At 50.7% G+C, this 16,857-nt stretch overlaps 2 protein-coding genes and 3 non-coding genes across 11 annotated transcripts; all 5 read right to left on the reverse strand.

Moving 5' to 3' along the window:
- Positions 1–139: 139 nt before the first annotated feature.
- On the reverse strand, positions 140–12,243 carry TRIM7 (tripartite motif containing 7). Of its 7 annotated transcripts, none has more exons than XM_058857347.1 (8): positions 11,283–12,243; positions 9,096–9,522; positions 8,424–8,519; positions 7,369–7,599; positions 5,884–5,906; positions 5,214–5,329; positions 4,472–4,507; positions 140–2,440 (listed from the first exon to the last, which is right to left on the reverse strand). In XM_058857347.1, exons 1-8 carry the CDS (start codon positions 11,423–11,425, stop codon positions 1,926–1,928), a joined length of 1,587 nt encoding a protein of 528 aa, XP_058713330.1. In that variant the 5' UTR covers positions 11,426–12,243; the 3' UTR covers positions 140–1,925. The 7 variants fall into 7 exon arrangements, with proteins under 7 accessions (XP_058713330.1, XP_058713326.1, XP_058713329.1 ...); XM_058857343.1 differs by having other exon boundaries at positions 9,096–10,389; XM_058857346.1 differs by lacking the exon at positions 11,283–12,243 and adding an exon at positions 10,992–11,276.
- A 7-nt stretch (positions 12,244–12,250) lies between these two features.
- On the reverse strand, positions 12,251–14,406 carry LOC131588415 (uncharacterized). The gene is made up of 3 exons (XM_058857286.1): positions 14,119–14,406; positions 13,042–13,135; positions 12,251–12,908 (listed from the first exon to the last, which is right to left on the reverse strand). The coding sequence occupies exons 1-3, from the start codon at positions 14,404–14,406 to the stop codon at positions 12,385–12,387; spliced, it is 906 nt and encodes a 301-aa protein (XP_058713269.1). The 3' UTR covers positions 12,251–12,384.
- On the reverse strand, positions 13,506–13,578 carry TRNAK-CUU (transfer RNA lysine (anticodon CUU)). Its single transcript has one exon. It is a non-coding gene; the product is annotated as a tRNA-Lys (tRNA).
- Positions 14,407–15,307: 901 nt separating the features above from the next.
- Positions 15,308–15,380, reverse strand: TRNAK-CUU (transfer RNA lysine (anticodon CUU)). Its single transcript has one exon. It is a non-coding gene; the product is annotated as a tRNA-Lys (tRNA).
- Positions 15,381–15,876: 496 nt separating this feature from the next.
- On the reverse strand, positions 15,877–15,948 carry TRNAE-CUC (transfer RNA glutamic acid (anticodon CUC)). Its single transcript has one exon. It is a non-coding gene; the product is annotated as a tRNA-Glu (tRNA).
- Between the last annotated feature and the right edge of the window lie 909 nt (positions 15,949–16,857).

Genomic DNA, 16,857 nt, shown 5'->3' on the forward strand with positions numbered 1-16,857 from the left:
AGGATGTCCAAAGGCAAAGGCTAACTCGTTTTTATCTTTTTTTTTTCCCCCTCATCGAGACCTAATTTGGGGGATTTGAAGGTATTTGGTTTGTGCTTAACAAACGTGTAATGAAACCGCAAACAATTATATACAAAAATCATTTTCTATTATATTATTTGTATTGTATTGTATTATATTATATAATTTTTGTATGCCTTTGCCCCAACACATAAATACATAGATGTGTATTATGACATATATTTATACAAATATATTTTAAATCTATGTATATATAATGTATATATATGAAGATGAGCCCCGTTAGCACCTCTATGTTTTATTTCCCACACGTGGGCTAAGAATGACCCGGGCAGTTCCAAATCAAACACAATTCTGACATCAGAAAAGTTGTGGCCTTGTGCATATCTTCCTTATTCCAGGGATTTTCATCTATTTCTGTCATTTCTTCAGCAGCGCTGCTTCAGCAGGGGATGAAGCTCCCAAGTCACACATTTTATTCCCCTGCTTGCGGCTTCATCTTTGTAAGAGTTGCTGCACCTTTAAATAATGTGGATTTACCAGCTAACTCATTAAATAAAAGATATAAATTTGACTCTCAGGGTAGGAACCAACCCAACAGCTGAAAATTTGGGATATTTCTGCTTTTTCTTATCTGAAACCACCCAGGAAATGTTGTTATGGACCAAATAAACTTTCCCCCACCTTGCCCCAAGTCTGTCATTTCCTAAAAGGATTTATGTGTTTTGTGGAAAAAGTCCCAAAGCTGACCAATCCCAGAACCCCACTTTACCAGCACTTCAGGCAATAAGATTATTTTTCAAAGCTGTTTTTTCGTTTGGTTGGTTGGTTGGTTTTTTTTAGCAAAACCAGAGTGGATGAAACAAAAGTTCAGCATCGGCTCCTTGGCAGACAAAAGGGTTTCCGGGGGAAAAAAAAAACCAAAACAACCCAAGAAATGAGGGTAAATGGGTGATTTTGCTGGGCACCTGAGGGAGCACAAGATTCAGCACCTAAATCCAAGCAAAGTGTGAGAACCATGAGAGATATTTTGTGAACATCTTGTCCACAGAGAGGCCTTAGCACAGGAGCACCAGAGGGACAAATGCGGGTCTTGCTCAGGTCCAGCAGGACAAACATCACTAAAAAAAAATCCAAAAGAAGCACCTTCTAACCTTTTCCATAGGCTTCCAGAGGAGCCCTGGGTGGAGAACCAGACAGGGAGAGCAGCCAAAACCCCACAGACTCTTCCACACTGGACAGCTCAGATCTGGTGGACAGTGGTCACCTGAGACAGTTCGGACAGCTGTCACGACATTCCAAAAACAACTTTTGGGGGACAATTATTACCCCAGGTTGGAGAAAGGAAATTTCTGACTGTATTTCTTCTCTGTGGACAAACAGAGGAGCTTTGCCTTGGACGGATGCCCAAAGATGCCTTCTCAATCCCACCTTTCCCAACGGTCATTCACCCTATAAATATTCCATTTCCCAGCCACTGGCACATCCAAAGGGCTGGAAAAGCCACTACAAAGCTTCCCACAGACCCTTAAACCCTCATGTGGGGTCAGACCCGGAGCCACAAATGACATCTGGAGGGTTCCTTCTCTGAGGCTGAGCTTGCCACACCTTCCAGGGGTGGGTTTAAGTTGGTGGCCACAGCCTTTGAGTTGGTGGCCATGATCTTTGAGTTGCTGACCACAGCTTTCAAGCTGGTGACCACAACCTTCCTTTAAGCTGGCAGCCACAATTTCTGGGCACCGCTGGACATCTCTCTGCTTCCACCTGTCCTGAAGACCCTTTGTGATGCTCTCCTGACCACCTGGTTGCCCGTCCCCCAACCCACGTCCCACCAAACCAGGCTGATTTGAGTCTTTTGAGCTCATCCAGGGGCAAAGCGCTTCCCTGGCACTCCCTGAGGCACCTCAGGAACACAGTTTGATGTAGGTGACAGTGGAACAGACTGAAAAGAGGGGGAAGATCTTCTCCTGGAAGGCCACGTTGAAGGTGAAGATGTGCTGCATGTTCTCAGCGTCATAGAAGGAAACCTCCTCACCCTCGTAGTCCAGGTACACCCGGACCCGGCTGAGCTTGTGGCTGAGGCACAGCGGGGTGCGCTGGGGTGAGGTGACGGCCCAGTAGCGGCCCCCGTTCTGCTGCATGGCCCAGATCCCCTCCTCGGGGGAGAACTGCGTCAGCCCCTTCCTGCGGATGGACTCCTTGGCCACACCGAAGGCCCAGCCGTCCGACGGCCCCACCTCCACCTCCCAGTAGTGCCGCCCCGACTTGAAACCCGTGGTGGCCAGGACCCGTGAGTTGGTGTCGAAGCGCTTGGGGTTGTCGGGCAGCTCCTGCTTCCTGCAGCCCATCCGGACACTTTTGAGGTCAGCAGAGAGGATCAGCAGGTGGTTGGCTGAGTCGGGGTCCAGGGTCAGGTCCTCTGTTGGGGACAGCAGTGAGAAGTCAGTGAGGGTTTGAGCAATGGAAAGCCCAGCTCAGGGTGGGGGTTATCAGTTTCTGGACTAGCCCAGACCTCAATAACCCCAGCCCAACCCCAATAACCCCAGCCCACACAGACACCCCCATGGAAACCCCAAATCCCTCAAGTAGGGGTTGATCTCATGCTGCTTCTGGTGAGAAATGGGGTGACAACAACACGAGGCCACCAGGAGCAAAGAACACCACAAAAGCACGTGCAGATAATTTGCGGTTATCCACGGCAAAGATGGGCCTTAGATCAAGAACACTTTTTCCACATAAACTGATTTTTTATCTTGGTTTCCAGCCCATCCACACACAGGTGGGCTCTGCACTCCCCTGGCATCACAAATCACAGAGTTTTGATCCCCAAACCACCCCAAAGGCATCCAAATCCTTGTGGGAAGCCATGACCTAAGGGCATCTTTCCACCTGAAGTAGCCCAAACCAAACATGCAGGTGCAGCCTGGTCCTAACAGATTGTTCTTCCCCTTTCCAAACTCAGGCTCAGAGGAAACAATGAGTGACCTCAAATTGTGGTTGTAGTCAGCAAAGTCACCATGAATCCATGAGACACTCTGAGGGGAGTCTAAAATGGGGCCTCAGGAGCTGAAACACGGCAGGTGCCTCACCATAAAGGCCTTTGTGCTCTCCAAAATTCACAGATTTGGGTCAGGAATTGACACAAAAATTCCCCAAAAGAGGCACAGCGTGATCAAAAGCCTCACGGTGCTTCATAAAGGTGGGGAAAGTCATAACAAGAACAGGGAAGGCTTCAAAATTTAAGCATCAGGTTCCTCCAAAAAGTGAGAGTGGTCAAAAACCAGTATCTCCTGCATCAGAGATTGCAAATACCACCAGCAAAAACTGTGGGGAAACAGGTTGGACCGAGCCGATTTCATCAGCGCCAATTTTTTACAAGGTGTTTTCCTTCCTCAGGCATCTCCAGATCCTGGAATTGTCAGGATTTGGGCTTGAGGTTTCACCACAATGTCATGGGACAACACACAGCGAGTGACACCTCTGCACATGCACCCACCCCCCCAGCATGCAGCGAGGGGCCTTTGGCTTTTCAGTGGTGGTCAGCAGGTTTCTCCTTGTGCTTTCTGCCACCTTTTGGCATTTCCAGAGGTGTCTGGGTGTGCTGTTTGTGAGCAGAATCCCTGGAAAAGGTACAACCCATGGGTTGTCCTCCTTTGAGACTGCCGTGCTTGAGACCACAGCTTTAAAAGCAAAAAATGAGCTTTTTCTTCTGAAAACTCTGCTCTGGGCACCTTCACACCAAGGGGGTACGGATGGGATAGGTTTTAATCTCAGGTCGATCTCAGAGGGATGGGGTTGATCCCAGAATTCCTGCAGAGCCCGTTCTCAGGGGCTCATCTAGCATGGAAATCGTTTTTGGCTGGGTTTGCCCCTCAAATTCATGACCTCTTGTGTGAAGAGGAGTTAAATTCTTAATTAACTTCAAAAACAAGTTAAATTCTGCTGGGATTTTATTTAAATTCTTAAATGACTTAAGGAATTAACCAAATTCTGCTGGGATTTAACTCCTCTGACTTCACACTGGAACAGATGCCGGAGCTCGCAGCCTCCATCCCAATTCCCTGGTGGAAACAGGAGTCCAGCAGAGCAAATTTGGCAGACTAAGAGCCAGTTGTGGCTCAGAATGGTTTTTTGGTCTCAAATCTATGGGTTTGTTAAGTGCAAACAGGCAGAGAGGACCTGGCTGAGCTGTCAGATCCCCGGCGTCAATTAGAAAAATCGGCTTTGGGCTCTGGAGCTGAGCAGGCTGGATCTGGAAATCATCGAGAGAGAAGAAATTAAGGAAAAAAAAAGAAAGAAAAAAAGAAATCTAGAGTGTGGTTTCCTTTTTTTTTTTTTTTTTTTTTTTTTTTCTCTTCCTTTTTGTCCCACTCTCTTTGGCTTTGCAAAATACAACCACAATTTTGAGTCTTTGCTCGGGGCACTATGTGTGAAATATCATCTTTTTTACCTTTTTCACCTCTTCCCAGCTCGTCCTGCAGGTGTTCTGAAAAGGAGGAAAGACAGGGGCATGAATGGTGACACCCAGAGAGACAATGGATCCCCCAAGTCTCCTTTATGGGACTGTGGCACCAAAGCAAGCTGAGGATGGACCAGCACAACAGGGGAGAACCCCTGTTAAATATATTTAATTTTCATTAAAAAACCCCTTCCGGGCATGAAGAAAACACAAGATTTATTTAAACCACATTTATCATGCCCTGCCACATCTCCGCCTCAGGAATTTCAAGCCCTGAGCACATCCTTGAAGCCAGTTCTTGCCCCAGGGTGTAATTTCCATTTAGAAATTATTCAGTTTTTTCTCTTCTAGAGCTGCTCTTTCTGGTGCATTTTGCCTTTCCAGCTCTCTCAGCACCATCTCGTGGTTTCCTGCTTTGCTGCAAACCCAGGGCTTGGCAATTTCAGCATGGAACTCCTTGAAATTAAAGCTTTTATTGCACCAAAACTGATGTTCACACTCAGATATTCCCCTCTTTAAAACAACCCCACATTTCCTTCCCCATCTAGGACGAATTTCTTCCTGCCCATGCCCATCTCCAGGATGAGAACAAGGATCTCCAGAGTCCCTTTCCAACTGATTTCTGCTCCAGTTTTGGTCCCCAGGAGGCCTCGAGCAGCACCCCAGGCACTCCCACCCCTCCCTGCCAGTGCCAGGAAAGGCCAAAGATTATTTTTAAACCTTTTCCACCCACCTCGGAATTTCTTCAAGACCTTCTCAAGGACAACAGTTTTGAGGGAGAAGTTGCAGACGTGCATCTTCATGTCGGTGCAGACGGGGATGGGCTTGTGGCACTTCACGTCGTCGCTCCTGCCAAGGGAAAGGGAAAAACAATGAGGAAATTGTTGATATTCCCCCATTTCCATCGCCATTTGCCACCGATGCTCCTGCCCCATCCTCCCCAGAGGATCTTGCTGAAATTTCACCCTCCTTGGGGCGAGGAAATCAGGATTTGGGTGTGGATCTTGGGGCTCCTCTGAGGTGATGGGGGGACTTTTTTGGGTAAACCCCCAAACCCACCACCCCTCCCTCCTGACAGCTGCTCCTGCTGCAGCTCCAGTGTAATTTTTGGAGCTTGGTGGTGCCTGAATTGCAGTGCTGGGCAAACTGTGTGAGCAAAACAAAAAAGAATTTGGGGGTTTTGGTCTCCCTTGACCCTTGGAAAAGCCCACTGGTAGGAAAAAGACACTATGAAAATCAGATTTCCAAGAAGCTGGAGGAGACCCAGGGCTTGCAGAGAGTGGGAGGCAAATTCCATCCTTCCCGGTGCCTCCCTCTGGCACCTGGAGTGTGGACATTGACCTCCAGACAGGGATGGGGAGGAGTGGAAGCCTGAAGGCATCAGGGAGAGCAGAATTCCATACCTGCTTATGACACCCATCACATCCTGGAAAGGAAAAAGAGAAGACTGGGTGAAATCCCTGTGCTCTGGCCCCCCACAGAGAGATTCCCACTCATCAAACCCAGCCAGGATGTCCATCCCTGGGAGATGTGGCCAGCAGGTGTGGATTCATCCCTCAGGTGTTGGATTCCAGCTCTGGTAGGTGACATTCCCACCAAATCCCATCCCACTCCCTGCAGCACCTCCCAGCCTCGCTGCCCCAGGGGAACCTTCCCCATGGCTCATCCACAATTCTCCAGCCTCATGGAATGTGCCATGTTTCAGGCTGGAAGGCACCTTCACAGGCCTCTCATCCTCCCCCTGCTCCGAGCAGGTTGTCCAGGTGAGTTGGGAGGATCTCCAGGTGACCTAAAAATCTCCCCAGTTCTGCTCCCAGCGTTTGGCTGTTGCTGTGAACCCCCACGTGGGCACCTGGTAGCCTCGGGGATGTTTATGGGGTCTCCCTGCTGGTTTCCCACTTCTGTCAGCCCATCTCATGTGAAACGTTGAGGGTTGGGAGGTACCTGCAAGAACTACCTGCCCTAAACTGGGCAGCTTTGCACCTCCATGTCTCCACAATCTCTGGACTCCCACAGTCTAATCACCCCCAAGAAAAGCCTGGGACACCTCTCATGCCTGAGATGGACAAGGAAATCATTTTCCCTCAGGCAGGGTGGACCATGGAGGTGATTTAAGGTTCAAATACACTCAATAAAGTTGCAACACCACAAACAAACACCAAACTGAGCCATTATTTGCTCATTCTGGTGCCCTTGAAACACATTCCAGAGCCCACACAAAGCCAGAGTAACCTTCCAGGGGCTGAAAAAGGACCCTGAAGCCAGCCCAGAGTTCCCAACCTGCTTTTAATTAAATACCAACTATTGTTCTGGGGTGTTTTTCGTGGGCACCAGCACCCTCTGCACAGAGACCACGTGGGGTGAATTTCCACCCACAGCCAAGTCCTGAAACCATCTGCAAATATTGACAGCACCCAGAACACAGCCTGGGAGGGAATTTAACCCTGTGCAGGTCTGGGGGAGCCACCAGCAGGATCTGCTCAATTCAATAAAAACAAGCTCCATTCAAAGGTCACTCCTGCCATTAGGGATGGGGGAAAGAGCTGTGGGACTTCAGGATTTCAGGCACCCCGGGGTGGTTTTCCCAGCCTGGAGAGAAGAGTTTGGTCTAAATCAGCTCTGAACACCTTGAAACCAAGGGCTTGGGGGGTACTAGAAAGGCCCAGACAAGTTCATGGGGGAAAAAAAATGATAAAAGTTGAAGCGGACACTCTGTTCCAGGGTATTCCTCAGCCAGAGAGAGCTTGGGGCACTCAGACACTTCCTTGCACCATCCACTCATTAAAGACAGAATAAAAAAAGACTTTTACCCCCAAAACACCTCTATGGGATCCTTAAAAACACTGAAAAAGGAGGAATAAGGTTGTGACTAGGACCTGACATCTCACCTTGAGGAACTCAAGCATGGGCTGCTGGATTTTCTCCTCCAGCTCGGTGATGAGCTTGTTGAGGAGCGTGATCTCCTTGGAGAGGTCAGTGATGTTCTCATTCTGCCTCTTAGAAATGTTCTTTTCCATCTTCTCCAGCTGCCCCAGCAGGATGTGCTCCTGGTCATGCAGGAACTGCCGCAGCCGCTCGAAGTCTGAGAGCAGCTTCTGCCGGTCGCTCTCAATGGTTTTCTGGGAATGAAACACAGAAAAAACAGGTGAAACTGGGGCCCTTCCCTTTGGGGAGGGGTGAGGAATCTGGGTAGCATTCCCGGACAGAAGCCTTGGGAAGTGCTGGGGGTGAGAGAGTCAAGTCCCTGCCCATTAGGATCTCTTGTTCCTCAGCTCTTCCACCATCCCAGTTCCTGCTGGGTTTGCCATCGCAAACACCCCGATTCCCATCCGGGACAGAGCCCAGGGGCAAACCGGAACATTTTGCTCCAGGAAATGCTGCCTTTGGCACCATGAGGCATTTCAGTTGCTTCACTCCAAATTGTCAAACTGTCCTGGCACAGGTCCAGCAGGTCCCCCAAAGAAGGGCCCTTCATGCTCTGTCTTTGGCATCACACCTGGCCCTGGGGCTTGGGGCAGGCTGGGCTGTGTCCAGCCACACCAGCCGCCAAAATAACAGGGAATTGCAGTGGTGTTAAACACACCCAGGGGTGGGACAGCAGCAAGGTAGGCAAGGGTGGCTCAGTGGGTTTTGTCCTTCAAAAAAGCCCCTCAAAGCCACTCGTCTTGGGGGGGATGGTCTGGGAGAGAAATTATTTTCAGTGGGCTGAGTTTTTCCTTTCTACTGCCACAGGGATGATGTGCTGAGGTAAGGGAAGGGTGGAGGAGAGCCCCGGGGCCAGCCCTGCTCCAGCACCATCCCCGAGGTCTGCTGAGGCTCTGGCTCATAGTGGTGGGGCCAGGAGGAAGGAGAAAACCATGCCTTTCCCTTTTCCGGGCATTGGGGCGGGCGGTGGCTCCTCACCCCTCTCCAGCCTTCCTCACCACCCCATCCTGGGACGCACCAGCAGCTCCTGGGTTTTCTTATCGTCGTTCACTTTGAACTCCAGCAGCTCCTGCCGCTCCTTCCTCAGAAAATCCAAGCGCTCCTGGATTTTCTCCTGGAAACAAAAGAAGAGGATGTTGCCGGTGTTGCTTTCTCTCCTTCGCCGAGTCCCTCTGCCTGCGGGATTTGCTCTTTGTCAGGTGGGATGGGGAGGGAGGGGAACACGGGATGTGCTCGCCGGGAAATCCCTCTGGCTCAGCTCCGCCCCGCCGGCGCCTCAAGGACCACCAGAACCCCTCCCCAAAGAGCGGAACGGAGGATGCCGGGGACGGGACGTGCCCTGTTCCCCTCGGCTCCTGGCACAGGCAAAGGTCAGCCCGCCTTTAATCAACTTCGCTCATCTCTGGAAGCTCTCCCAGCCCCCAGATAGCCGCGGGTGTTTGGCTCCGGCAGCAGTTCCCCTCCCGGCGAGGTGAATCCGTCCCAGAAACCGGGGGAACGCAGGACAGGGGTGGCACATCCAGAGAGGGCACCTTCTCCCAGCTTTTTGGGAGGCTGGGAAGCACCGCCAGCTCTTCGGGAGGGCGTTTGAGCGAGGCAAAGCGGGTGACACCGCGGGGACAAACGCAGCTCCCCGGGGAGTCTCCGGCGGGACGCACGGACGGACGGACGGACGGACGGACGGACAGACCTTGTACTCCTCGGAAGCCTCGTCCACGGGCACCACGGCGTGGGGCCGGTGCTCCCGGGACCTGTCGCACACCACGCAGATGGTCCTGCGGTCGTCCTTGCAGTAGAGCTTCAGCGCCTCCCGATGCTTGGGGCAGAGCCCGTCCTCCTGCGCGCCCTTGGCCCCGCGCAGTGTGAACTGGCTGATGATCTCGGACATGTTCGCCAGCTGCCGGTTGGGGCGGAAGCTTTGCTGCTGGAAAACCTCACGGCACTGCGGGCACGGGAAATCCATCTCCAGGTCCTTCCAGCTCTTGACGATGCACGCCCGGCAAAAGTTGTGCCCGCACTCGATGGACACGGGGTCCTTGAAGAACTCCAGGCACACGGAGCAAGTGGCTTCGTCCTGGAGGTTCCCGGGAAGGAACACGGCTGCCATGGCCTCTTTCCTGCGGGTGAGAAATGGTTTTAGCTGGGCTGGAACAGGAATGCCTGGCGCCCGGCCCCGCGGGGGCGGTGCTCTTCCAGGAACGCGGCCACTGCCCGCGGTCACTCCCGCAGTGTCCGGTTTCTCCAGACCAGGGACGGGCACCTCGGCTCTGGGGGACACACCAGAAAGCAGGAACGCTGCCCTCTGCTCCCCACAAATCCTGGGCTTCCTGAGGTTTTTTTTTTCTCCTTTCAGCAGGGAGGTGGGAAGAGGAAAATATTTTGGGATACCCTCCCGTTTGGGGATGTCACCAGCTCTGGATGGAGCTGATTTATGGCTGAGCTGCTGCTGAATCTGAGCCCTGGGGCTTGTGTGGAGCAGCTGCTCCAGGCTCAGATCCAGGGAAACATCTGAGCCTTCGTTAAAGCCCTGTGCTGCCCCTGAAACTTCGGTTAGGGACTCAGATGACCTGGTTGTGCTCCAGGGCTCATCAGGGGCCATAAAAAGCAACAGGAGAAAGGGAATACACGAGGATGCAAAGCCCTCGTCAAGATCTCTGGGTAAGTTTCCTGAATCCATAAAGATCACGCTCGGGATTGGAGTCCTGCACCTCAAAAGAAAGTAGCCTTTGGTCTTCAAGAAATATTTTGTGGGGGTTTGGAGGTCGTGCATTAACTGGAAATGATAATTAAAATACATATATTTTTTCTGGGACTGGGGTTGTCCATAGCATGGTGGTTTCCACCTGAAACTTCACCGAACTCTTGTCATGGCAAGCTGGGACAGGAGGGAGGGACAGTCACCCGGTTCCTGAGGGGTTCATGTTACCATGGACTGGGAAACGTGGGATCCTCTAGAGAGCGATTTGTCTTCTCCTAATGAGGACCTGAAATCAGATCGAGTGATCCATAAATTCTGACTTGAAAGCCAGCCCCTGCTGATCCAACGCCTCTGAATTGGGATCTTGGACACATCTGGAGCTGTGACGGGGAGGGACAAATCCCAGCCCCAGAGGTTCTGCTGGGAACTTGAGGAATTCATGAGCAAAACCGGTCCTGAAATTGTTCTGCAGAGCATTACAACCTCTGTGCATGTTTATCTGCCCCTTCTTATATATTTATATATTTTTATATGTTTATATATATTTATATCACTCCATATGGAAGGAGAATTCCTTCTCTCCTACCTTCCGTTTCTTTTGATATGTAAATAAACAAGAAGAAATCGTGTGTATTTTTCCTATTCCACACATTTTCCCTCACGTTTCTGCAGTGAGGGGATAAGATGGCACCTGTGAGCTGGAGATAAATCCACACCCCAACCCAGGCACGCACAACCAGCCAAGGAAAGGAGCAAGACCCCCCCCGACAGAAGCTGCGGGCAGCCTGGTGGGAAGAACAAGGAGAACGAGCTGGGTGCAGGGCAGCAAGGGACAGAGGAACAGGCGCATCCCAAGCCCTCCCCGTGTCCCCGGCTGCCCCCGCGTACCTTGGAGCGGAGGCGTCGGAAAGGGGCGTCCTCCCAAAGCGCCCGAATCGCCCGGGATTTTGCGTCGGGACGGGTCTAGAGGGGGCCAGCTGGGCAGCGAGCCGGGTCGCCGCGGGGTCCCAGCGGGACGGGGTCCGTGGCAGCCGCTCCGCCGAGCTCCGGCGAAGGAAACCGGCCGCGGCCGCGGCTGCCTCGGACATCGCGGCACCGCTCGAGCTCCGGTTCCTCGCCGGCCCTCGGGTGCCCCATTTGTCCCCTCTGTCACCACCACCCCCCTCCCGTCTCACTTACCATTCTTTCCCCTCCCCCATTGCTTCTATCCTGGGCACCCACCGAGGTCTTTCCCTCCTCCTCCTCCTCCTTCCCTGGCGCTCCGGCTCTGCTCCTCTCCTCTGTGCCAAAGCTCTTTTCCCTGCCCACCGCCAGAATCGCATTTCCAGCACCTCCCTCCACCTGTCCCCAAGTCCGGACCTTCTCGCCGGGATCTCGGCAGCCCTTTAACCCTCTCCAGGAAGCTCATCCTTCCTTTCAGAGGCTCAGCGGGGCTGGGGAAGAAGCAAAGCTTTTAATCCCTCTTCCCAAACAGTCAAAAAATTATTAATCTCGCTGCTCATCTTTGTGGGAAAAGAGCAGGAACGTCTCCTGTGGGGCATCTCCCACCTGCCACAGGTGTTGGTCAGGTAAGGAGTGCTTGGGACTCCCAAGCCGACAGGAGGAGGGGGAAAATAAAAGGAAAAGGCAACGTGAGTCCCTGACAGCTAAATATTGCCTATAAGTATATAGATCAATGAATGTCTACTGGATACACACATACTTTATTTCCCCTGGCTTCCAGCAGCTCCCTGATACTCCTCTCCCAAAATTCTCAGCCAGGAACTTCCCAGCCCCGCACTGGAGGGAAAAAACCAAAACCCGGGATGCGACCAGGAGGAGGCTCCTTGGCTCGTCCTTGGGGTTTGGGTGTCAGGATCGTGTTCGGGGCCACCAGCTGCTCCCAGACCACCAGGAATGCTGAGTCTGGACAGCTGGACAGCGAAGCGGCTGCCTGAGGCAGGGAAACAAGGACACGAGCCAGATCCAGCCGCCTGTGCCGAGCCTGAAGGTTTATTTTAGACCTGAGACTAAATCAAGGTGCACAGCGGGAGCCTGGCGGGGCCCACCGTCCCCACTTGCGAGCGATGAGCATTCGGGATTCCTTCGAGGAGCGTCGGATCGCGCCGGGATCCCGGTGCTGCGCCCACCGCGGGTCAGTCCGTGGGCTCCTCGCCCCACTCCTCGTTGCAGAGGTCGGTCTCGCAGCAGGAATAGCGGGAGGTCAGGCGGGACTCGGCGTCCGACGCCCGCTCCCGGCCGCAGTTCAGGGCGGAGGTGCAGCCCTGCTGGTAATAAAAGGTCATCTTCCCTGCAGGGGAGACGAGAACGCCACAAACACCGTAAAAATCAGACTTTGGGCTTTGAGGAGAAACCAAGCTCTGAAATGTACCCCCCAAATCAAGTCACAGCTTGATTTGATTAAGAGAAAAAGAAAATCAGGAGATGCGCCTACGGAGACAGCCCCTACCCCCCGGCTTCTTTGGAAGGGAGAGTCTCCCCTTGGCTTAAAAGCGACTTCTTCAAACTTTGTTGGGACAGCGATCTGTGGAGAGGATGAACTCGATCTCTCCCATCCGCCCTTTCCCTGCGGCTTTGTCTCCCCATCCTCACTCATCCACAGGAGCAATTTGGTTTCCCAGGGACGGGAGGAACCTTCCTGAAGGAGAGGATGGGGAAAGGCAAGAAAACCCGCAGCGAACGCACCCAGGGTGGTTTTGATGAGGGCACACTTCTCCCGGCGCTCGCAGGTGGTCACGTTGGTGCCCCCGAAGCACCCGACCAAGGGGATCTTGTACTTGCAGACGTGGCATCGAAGAGCCTCAGCTGCAGCAGAGGAGAAAAAATGGGATGAACTTCGGGAAGAGCCGGGGAGAATCCTGCCTCGGGGGCTGGGATGACACTGGGGACCGGCCGGGGAGGTGCCAACCTTATTAAACCCAATTTATTCCCCGCTCACCGACTCCAGCGCACAGGACGAGGCTCAGCCCCAGCAGGAGCAGCTTCATCGTGGTCCTGACTTCCATCCGCTTCCCAGCCCGGCCCGGCGCTCCCTGGAATGAGAACGGCTCAGGAATTCATCTCCGCAATGAGTTCCCTCCGTGCTCAGCCCTGGAACAGGGTGGGGGAGAAAAAACAGCCGGGGAAAAACCCTCCCGCTTCTTTTGTTTTGTGCCTTTTGGGGCAAAAAGAGCAGAGAAAAGCTTGATTTGCCTAAAAAACTGAAATATGGGGAATTCTGGAGACTTTGGTGGTTGTGGTTCCAGGACAGGAGCATCCCATGGAAATAAAATTATTTAATGAGGAAAAAAGGCACTTCACTGCCAAAGGTGCTGAGACACAGCGCCAGCAACTGAACCCAATATTTGGGTAAATAAAAGGAAAAAAATCAGATGTCGGTGAACAATAAAACTGTCCATTCACCGCCCAACGTGGGGCTCGAACCCACGACCCTGAGATTAAGAGTCTCATGCTCTACCGACTGAGCTAGCCGGGCTCCTGAGGGCGCCCTCTTTTCACTGTTTTTTCACTGAAAACATAAATTTTATCTGGTTTTTGTAGAATGTCCAATTATCTAAAAATTAAACAGGTTCCTCTCTTATGAAATATAAAAATAAGAGTAAGAAATATAAAAGTATATAATATAAGACTACATGGAAATAGTATATTTGTACATTATAATATGGTACATATTTATGTGCTATAAATATACTTTATTTATATATTATACTAGATGATGTATTTATATATTTTGTATGTATTTATGCATAAATTAGGTACCGTATAATAATTTTTTCACATTCTTTTGTATTGTTATTTCTACTTTATATCAAATTATATATCTATTTTATATATATGTAACTATATTAAAATACATATATATATAACATCTTTTATATATTAAAAATAAGGCTGGTCATAAAAATGTGCGTAAAAACCCCTGTTCCCCGGGAAGTTCGAAGAGATGTTGGGATGATGCCGAGCGCACAAGAACAAGCCCAGAAATCCCCGGAAAGCCCCGGTGCCGGTCCCTTACCCCGCTGTCCTCTCCTCCGGGCTCCCGGAGCCGCGGCCCCGCGCTGCCTTTATCCCGGCGCTGCCCTCGGGGCCTGAACGACCCCGCATCCCCCGGGAGACGCCGTCCCCTGGGAACAATGCTCGGGAACAGCTGGACAAACACCCGGGACTCGCGGTCACCGCTCCCGGAGCCCCGCGTCCCGAAGGGGAACCGGCCCCCAGAACCCCCAAACCGGGTTCGGGAAACGGGGATGGAGCCGGGCCCGGAGCGCCGATGGATGCCCTCACCGGGGGCTTTGGACCTCATTAATGACAGGGATAATTAGCACGTGATTAATTCCCCTGCCTCCCTGCTCCGAGTTATTTCCAAGGCCTTTGGTGCCAACCCCATCCCTGTGTTTGTGCAGCTGCCCAGGCGGTACCGGGACCTTCCCGAGCGTGAAATTCCTGGTGTCAGTCCAAGCCCTCCTTTTTGGGGCTCAAATCCTCATTTCTAAGTTCCAAACCTCCCTTTTCGGGCACAACCCCCATTTTTTAGGGCACAGCCTCTGGTTTTTTAAGAGCACAAAGCCACTTTTTAGGGCATACCCCCTCGGTTTTAGGGCACAATCCCTCATTTCCAAGTTTTTGGCTTTATCTCAGTTAGATTGGTGGTTTTTGTCTGTTGCTTTGCGGGGTCTTGTTAACTACTACTAAAGGTTAATTATAAAGAGATAGAATAATAATTGCTATTAAAAGTTAAAATAAATTATAATTTTTAAAGGAATAATAGTTGAGAGCAAAATAATTTCAAAATGGAATAATCATTTCTGATAGGAACGATCATTTTCACAGAATAAAAATAGGAAAACCTGGCATAATAATTCTAAAAGGAATTATAATGATGATGGTGACTGATGACGATGAGAAAAATAAAAGGAAAATAATTTAAATGGTAACAGGAATTTAAAAAGGAAAGATAATTTCAAGAAGGAGTGATGTTTTTTTAAAGAATAAAAACAGTATAAACTGGAGTAATCTTTTAAAAAGGAATAATTCTATAATTAATAATAGTAATAACAGTAAAAAGAATTTGAAAGTAAATAATTAAATAAGAATAAAAAAATTAAAATAGCTAAGGAAAGGAATAATAGTTTAAAGAATTTATTGCAACAAAAAATGCATTAAAAGTATACTTGGGTACATAAGTGGGAAAAGGAAATTCATGCCGCCCAACGTGGGGCTCGAACCCACGACCCTGAGATTAAGAGTCTCATGCTCTACCGACTGAGCTAGCCGGGCTTCCGGCGTCTTACACTGAAGAAACCCCAGTCCGGGCTGGGAAATGTGGGATTTTTCTGGAAGATCTGGCAGAGGATGTCGCCTCTTGTGCTGCTTCTTTTTGGTTTTTTTAAAATCATAAAACCCTAAGCGTTGGCCCCTTGTTAAAGCACTTTTTCCCTTTCTAAAATTATTATTAATTATTCCCTTTTCAATTATTATTCCCTTTTTCAAAAGTTATCCACCCTTTATTCACCTTTTTTTTCCAAATTATTTTTCCCTTTTCCAAATTACTGTCCACGTTCACAAATTATTGTTGCCTTTTGCAATTTATTTCCCTTTTTCAATTTTTTAATATGTTGCTCAATAAAGATGGAGCTGGGGCAGGTGGAAGAGCAAGCCTCGGGGGAAAGGAGAGGCACAAGAAAGTGGAGAGGGGTATTTTGGGGGTTAGGAGATGTTAAATTCAGGACAGACATGAAAAAACAGAGGGAATTTTTTTTGACAAAATAGCTCCTTCCCTGACCGGGAATCGAACCCGGGCCGCGGCGGTGAGAGCGCCGAATCCTAACCACTAGACCACCAGGGAGCTGCGCGTGGAGTCCAATCTACCAAAACACGACCTAGACAAAACATTTTGGGTTGAATTTGGTGAGAAAAGGGTCTCTGTCTGTTTTCTCCCCTTTTTTCCCTACCCTCCAAACGGTAAAATCCTCTCGGTTTAACCCATCCCAACCCATCCTTGGCTCATCCCCCACGCTGGCTCCTCCTCAGCGGCTTCTCAGGCGCCTGGGATCTCCCGAAAAAGCACTTTTTATCCCCAGCCAGGACACCCTGTCCCAAACTACACTAGAATTGGGCAGTTTTCCCAGTTTTCCAGAGGTGGGACTCATCTCCATGTTTTCGACACAGAGGGAAAACTCTCCAGAATCCAGCGGCTCCCCCTTTCTGTGGAGGAGAAAAAGCAGATTATGGACATTCTAGCAGCTCCACAAACCCGGGAGGAGCTGCGGGTGACGCTGCTGGGAAGCGATCAGTCCAATCCTTGGGTTTCACGAGGATTTAGATCATTTTATTGATTTTCCCCGATTTTTCCCTTCAAATCCGAGCACACCGCACCATGGATAAGGCGGTATCAGCCTGGATCTGCTAGAGAAACGGGAATAAAAGCGGAGGAGGATGAGGAGGATGAATTCCCGCAGGAAAAACCTTGCCCGGCTCTCTTTAACACCCGAATTTATGGAATAAGGGGAAATATGGAGCCAAGAGCTCTGACGAAACACGGCCGAGAGGGAGGGTGTTGAACGTGGAATTTTGGCTGCTATTCCAGGTCAAGAACAAACAATTCCATCCAGGAGCAGGAACGCGTGACTGCAACGCCTCCTCCTCTCCCTCTTCACACAATGCCTTTTTCTTTTTTTTCCCCGGAGCTTGTCCCGGGGATGAACGAGCCCAAAATGTTTTGAGGGAGAGGAGGGGAGTCGTTGCTTGGTTTCGA

This window comes from Poecile atricapillus, chromosome 26, assembly GCF_030490865.1.
Source record: "Poecile atricapillus isolate bPoeAtr1 chromosome 26, bPoeAtr1.hap1, whole genome shotgun sequence".
Classification (NCBI taxonomy): Eukaryota; Metazoa; Chordata; class Aves; order Passeriformes; family Paridae; genus Poecile; species Poecile atricapillus.

What these genes read in the sequence shown, in the direction of transcription:
- TRIM7 (XM_058857343.1), bottom strand. Translation starts at nt 10,202, where the DNA reads ATGTATTTTAATTATCATTTCCAGTTAATGCACGACCTCCAAACCCCC. An exon ending in AGGCTTCCGAGGAGTACAAG is followed by an intron (nt 8,520 to 9,095) that starts GTCTGTCCGTCC and finishes TTTTGTTTCCAG; the next exon opens with GAGAAAATCCAGGAGCGCTT. An exon ending in CCATGCTTGAGTTCCTCAAG is followed by an intron (nt 5,907 to 7,368) that starts GTGAGATGTCAG and finishes TTTCCTTTCCAG; the next exon opens with GATGTGATGGGTGTCATAAG.
- LOC131588415 (XM_058857286.1), bottom strand. Translation starts at nt 14,406, where the DNA reads ATGAGGTCCAAAGCCCCCGGTGAGGGCATCCATCGGCGCTCCGGGCCC. An exon ending in CCGGAGGAGAGGACAGCGGG is followed by an intron (nt 13,136 to 14,118) that starts GTAAGGGACCGG and finishes TTCTCATTCCAG; the next exon opens with GGAGCGCCGGGCCGGGCTGG. An exon ending in CGTCCTGTGCGCTGGAGTCG is followed by an intron (nt 12,909 to 13,041) that starts GTGAGCGGGGAA and finishes CCTCTGCTGCAG; the next exon opens with CTGAGGCTCTTCGATGCCAC.